The sequence below is a fragment of the Helobdella robusta genome (genome assembly GCF_000326865.2).
Source record: "Helobdella robusta unplaced genomic scaffold HELROscaffold_111, whole genome shotgun sequence".
Taxonomy (NCBI): Eukaryota; Metazoa; Annelida; class Clitellata; order Rhynchobdellida; family Glossiphoniidae; genus Helobdella; species Helobdella robusta.
Genome location: NW_008703624.1, coordinates 259,984 through 265,983, shown reverse-complemented (window position 1 = coordinate 265,983; position 6,000 = coordinate 259,984). Strand labels below are relative to the sequence as shown.

Here is a 6,000-nt window from a genome sequence, read left to right as displayed (position 1 = left end):
ATCGGACTTTCGATGGGTGGAGCGTCAAAGTTAACATTGATGGGATTTCTTTTGTTTAACAGACGATTGAAGTATTTTCTTCACTGTAGCTTGATCTCATCTTGATCAAGAGCCATCTCATTTTTGTCGTTTTTGATACATGAGGCACCAACTATGTCTTTTTTCGTACGCTTTGCTTGTTTTGTTATACGATGCAGAGATTTCATTTGTTCACTTTTGCTTTTAGTGAGCCACTCTCTGCACTGATCTGTCCGTGCCAGTGCAACTTGACGTCTTGCATAGTTGATCTTCTTACGGAAAATTTTATGGTCATCTACAGATTTTGATTTTTGCCATTGCTTGTATGCAACTTTCTTTTCAGCTATTGCATTTTGTACACTGTTATTCCACCATCACGTATCCCGTTCATGCTGGCGTTTTCTACCAGTTTTCCCACAAACTGTTGTTGCAGCGTTCATTAAAACGGTTTTGTATGTACTCCAATCTGTACTGGCTTGCGATTGGTGGTCTAACTGTGTGGCGACAATCTGTTGAAATTTTTCTCGATTAATATTGCTTTTCAGCTTCCACGTTTTGATTCTCCGAGGCATTTGTTTAGACTTATGTTTTGACAATTCGACAACCAGGTCTGCAACAAGGAGTCAATGTTGGGCGACACATGATTCGCCAGGTATAACTTTGACATTTTTGTATGTTATGAGATGTTCCAACCTCTTTCTAAAATATGTGTTCAGTAAACAAAACCCGTGACTTTCAGCAAACTCAAGGATGCCGTTGCCATCTTCATTCCGTTTTCCATAGCCAAAACCGCCATGTACGTTGTCAAAATCATCTGTTTTCTCTCCAACGTGGCCATTGAGATGGCCTCCAATCAGGATTGTTTCAGATTTTGTTATTGTTGAGATGGTGTCAGAGAGTGCAGTCCAGAAGTTATTTTTCATCTTTTCTGATTCGCCTGTTTGTGGTGCGAATGCAGAAAAAATAATCATTGTTTGCTTTTCTATGCGAAGCTTGATCCACATGAGACGTGAATTAATCCTTTTAATATCCAGTACTTTTTTGGCTAGCGGTTCTCTGACAAAAATTCCAACACCATTTTTGGCCGTCTTTTAACCATTCCAGAATAGTTTATATTTTTCTTTGTCTGAGTTGACATGACAGACACCATTCGATTTTCATTGGGTTTCCTGAAGGCAGTAGATGTCAATCTTTCTACGCTCGAGCACTTCTGCGATTTCCGTGCTGCGGCCAGTCAGTGATCCAACATTGAGCGTTCCAAGTCTAAGTACCATAGAGGGGCCATTCTGAATTTTTCTGCAACATCCCTCCGCTATTGCATACTTCCCAGGGATTCTTGGCACTCTTTGACCACTTAGGCCTGCTGGGGACTAGGAGCCATTGTTTTTCTTTGTGATGGCATAGGAATAATTTGGGGAAAAGTTTTTACATCCGGACACCCATCCTGACGACAACCACCAGTTATAAGCGGTGGGCCTAGTCTTTTGCTCAAAAGCACGCAAGGCAGCGTGGATGCAGATTTATGTCATACCCAGGACATAAATTAATGAAATTAAAGGAGATGGAAAAATATTGTAAATTATACGTGAAAGTAAGGAATTAAAATGAAATAAAATAATTAAAAGTGAACAATATTAGCATGAAAGATAACATAAAGTGTTAAGAAGATGAATCATTCTTGAACAGAGAGGCCAACGGAACCGTAACACCGGAACCGTACATCGTGCGTATAAGACATCTTCTAATAATGCTTTATTCAGCAACGAATTGATTAAGATAAAACAACTCTTAATCAACAACAATTATCCTAATAAGTTGATAGACACTATTTTTTGTAAATACGATGAAAAAAATCAGTGGCCCGGATGCAACATCGCTATCATCACCTGTAACAAAAACAATCGTCCCCATTTATTATTTGAATCAAATGCATGATAAATATAAAATAGACGAATTGCAACTCAAACAAATTATTAAATCCAATATTTCAATGTGTAAAGACGATCATCATTTAAAACTCACTATATATTACAAAACAAACCGAACATCAAATTTGATAATAAAAAATAGTACCAATAACATTAAAGACATCCTCGAACAGAGCAACGTTGTGTACAACTTCACTTGTCCTATTCCGCACAGTGTTGTGGAGAATTACGTTGGGCACACTCGTACCACTCTTTCCAGACAACTCACATCACATCTTCAAAACGGTGCTATCAAGGACCATATGCATATTTCTCATAATATACAAATTACTAAGGATGTACTACATGCCAATACAACAATAGTCGATCGCGATTCTCATCCTTTGCGCCTTAAGATTCGCGAGGCACTCTACATCTACACTAACAAACCTACCATCAACAAACAATTTCACAAATTCGATTATACACTTCATCTCTATTCCCAATACCGAGATGACATCACACTAGGGTCAATTCCCGTTGTTGTCGGTATTGGCCACGAACCTCGGCGTTTCGATCTTCAACCTATGCCGAACGATGTAAAAATGATCAACGTCGAAAATGTGACTTCGTCGTGCAACCGGTGTTACGGTTCCGTTGCCCTCTCTGTTCGAGAATGATTCATCTTCTTAACACTTTATGTTATCTTTCATGCTAATATTGTTCACTTTTAATTATTTTACTTCATTTTAATTCATTATTTTCACGTATAATTTACAATATTTTTCCATCTCCTTTAATTTCATTAATTTCAATAATTTCAATTCTCACCAATTTCTCACATCAAACGGTTTTCCATAATTACATCATATTTTGCATTCACATACGTCCACCTGCTTCTTAATACTAACTTTACTATATTATTTTCCAATTTTATAATTTCATTTCGTTTCTCAGTTATCGTAATTTTATTATCTTGGTAATTTCATTTATATTTCCTTATATATATATAATATCATTAATATTCGAAGGTTACTCTCATATTTTAACTTAATTAATATTTAATTTACTAATTCAACTGCTCATTTACTTAAATTTCACTTAATATTTTATTTCAAATTTTGCATTTCTGACTATGTGTTTTTGATCTAATAGGCTCCGACGATGGTTAACTCCGAAACAGTACTGTCAGCCAAGCTCAATAATAATTTTCCTCTCAATAAATATGAATTCAACAAACTCAGAAGTGTTGAGGTTTTAATAAAAAAGATTATAAACGCACGCTGGGCAACCATTTTTAATGACATATATATATATATATATATATATATATATATATATATATATATATATATATTTTTACAATATTCTATAAATTCTACCGAATGTTTGGGGTTAATATGTTCGTAGTTCGTTTTTTTCAATTTTTCTCACTAAAGTTTTTTGGTGAACGTTTAGTTTATTAAAATTCAAAATAAACTTATTTTCCGAATTCATGCTGCAAATAAGGCCATATTTTGGCTTTGTCAAAATGAATTTAGATGGAGGATTCAACAAAGCGCACAAACATATGAATATATGCTAAACGACGTATATATATATATATATATATATATATATATATAAATAATATATATATATATATTATTGTGTTAATTCTACCGAATTTTTAGCATTAATCAATTTAAAGTTTGTCTTTTCAATTTTCCTTTTTAAAATTTTTTGGAAATTGTTCAATTTGTTGAAAATAAAATTATCCAAGTTCATCATAAAAATTTAATGAAACTGTTATCCGAATTCATCAAGCAGATTAGGCCTTATTTTTCATAAATCACATTCAATGCATGTTTGATTTATATAGTTTTTTAAACAATGCAAAGTTCTTCAGCAAAGTTTATTAGATGGTATCGTATTTTTCATCTTTGTTGTTGTCATTCTTTTGTTTTTCATTGTTATTGAAGTTAATATTAAAGCGTCGAGTTGTTAATGATGTTATCATTCTTTGTTGGATGTTTATTTGAGGTTTATTGATATCTATTAGGACAGCTTCTGCAATTTTTAGATGTAATGTGTTGGTGTTTTGATAAATTATTTTTGTCAAGAATTTTCATAAACCACAATCTGTCCAAGAGACAGGCTGAAGAGGCATTCCTCAAACGGCAGGCACGACGCCTGGCAAAATCAAGCGGTGACAAATTCAAATTAATGATCCAATTGTGATGTCTTAAAATTATTGTAGTATATCCTGAGTTTTATTTAATAGTATAATTGATTGGTGTAACATTTCTTTTTATGATTTGTTTGAAGACGACTTTTTCTATTTCTATAGAATGGTCTTATGGGCGGCGTGATGGTCTAATGGTTAAGGTCGCCTGGTGCTGTTTCGCAGTAACTGGATTTGAGTATGACAAAAAGATTCCCGCCCATCACATACTTCGTGTGTGATGCGTCGTTTAGCATATATTCATATGTTTGTGCGCTTTGTTGAATCCTCTGAACTTTGAAAGAGTGTAATTGATCTTTAATCTTTTTTAGCCTATTTCAGGTGCCTATCCAAATGTTTAAGTGTTACAACGATACTTATATCTGTGCGTTCCTGCTTTATTGGCTTCAAAAATTTATTTGGCGTTCCTATTTTATTTGCTCTTATAATTCAATAACTTTACTACCATCAAAGAAACTACTAATAAAAAAATAGATCAACGCAAAGCGAATATGTACTAATTCACCTTAAATCAATCGACAGCATTACGATTCGGTTTCACAACGAAAATTTATTTTTGAAAATCGACTTCCACCGCTTTCCAAAATTTTTGCTAATAAATTTTTTCAGGCTAGCAACGTTACAAGATGGTGAACGGCGATGTACTCTCCTGCTACCCAATGTTTAAAAAAACATTGGTCAAACAATAGGCATCTCTGACCATCCAACTTACTTTTGGTGTCGTGTTGAAAACAATTATACCAGTGAACTGATGAGTCCCATACACTACTGATGAGTCCCATAAAAGACAAAACGCGTCTAGCCTAGAACGGGTTAGGTGTTCACAGTAACGCACCTTTGGTCGTGGTGAGTGATGGTGTATTATATGTACTTGTACTGGTCAACCGTACTTGCGGGAGCAGGTGAGAAATTCTCACAATATATATACATACATACATGGTTCATACATATTGTAATGGTTCTACCTATTTTATTAATTGTTTATAATAAATTTTATTACCATTATTTTTATATTCTAAGTCGTAAATTATTTCTTTTTTTCGTTAAACATTCGTTTGGCATTATTTTGGGAATAATGAAAAAATATGTATTAAGTATAGCATTGCAAAAAATGCACTTTTTTGTCAAATTAGCAATTATTAGAAACTCGATTTTTTATCTAAAATATAAATTTTCACAAGCAAGCCATTAAATTTAAAAATTACATTAACCTCTTGGCTTTAAATCGATAAATGGAGTTTTCGTCGTCACTGCTGCTACTGTCAAAAAATCTTAAACTGTCATCACCAGCCAACATAAAGTCATCACCATCTTCGAATGAATAAACAATGCTGTTGTTTTGGCAATTGGTAAGAAAATTGTTGCTGTCTTCCATTTTTGATTTTTCGTTTTGAATATAAGAGGTGTATTTGTTATTTGATAATGGATTTATTATGGTTGTTGTATTGTTTTCGGTAAAGTTTATAGAACTAGACAGACTAAAAGATTTGGTATTTAAATAATTGTGTTGTGTAGAAAGCTGCTCAATTTTGTTCCATATGTCCTTTTTTGTTGAATTATTTTTTTCAAGTTTAATTTTTTCATTATATCCTTCATAGTTATTTTTTAAATTCGATGCACCACTGCTTGCTTCAAGTTTAACATTTCTATTATACGCACTATTGATCTTTTCATGATTAAAAACTGAATCCACATTTTCATCGCTAGCAGAATCGTCAAAAACATCATCTATTGAAACTATGCTGTAATTGTTCATGCTCTGAAAAATATTTATTATTTTTACTATTTGCATTCAAAGGTTGTTTGTTCCTGTTTAAAAAAATTCAAATCAATTTTCATAATAAACAACTA

The 6,000-nt window shown here is 33.1% G+C and overlaps 2 protein-coding genes across 2 annotated transcripts; both read right to left on the bottom strand.

Moving 5' to 3' along the window:
- Nucleotides 1–842: 842 nt before the first annotated feature.
- HELRODRAFT_152567 (hypothetical protein) lies at nt 843–1,103 on the bottom strand (the record flags this gene model as incomplete). The annotated part of the gene is made up of 1 exon (XM_009013180.1): nt 843–1,103. A coding segment is annotated over one exon (261 nt), but the record flags the coding sequence as incomplete, so codon positions are not given.
- A 72-nt stretch (nt 1,104–1,175) lies between these two features.
- Nucleotides 1,176–5,087, bottom strand: HELRODRAFT_183589 (hypothetical protein; the record flags this gene model as incomplete). Its single annotated transcript, XM_009013179.1, has 4 exons — nt 1,176–1,388; nt 4,041–4,097; nt 4,862–4,984; nt 5,040–5,087. The coding sequence occupies 4 exons, from the start codon at nt 5,085–5,087 to the stop codon at nt 1,176–1,178; spliced, it is 441 nt and encodes a 146-aa protein (XP_009011427.1).
- Between the last annotated feature and the right edge of the window lie 913 nt (nt 5,088–6,000).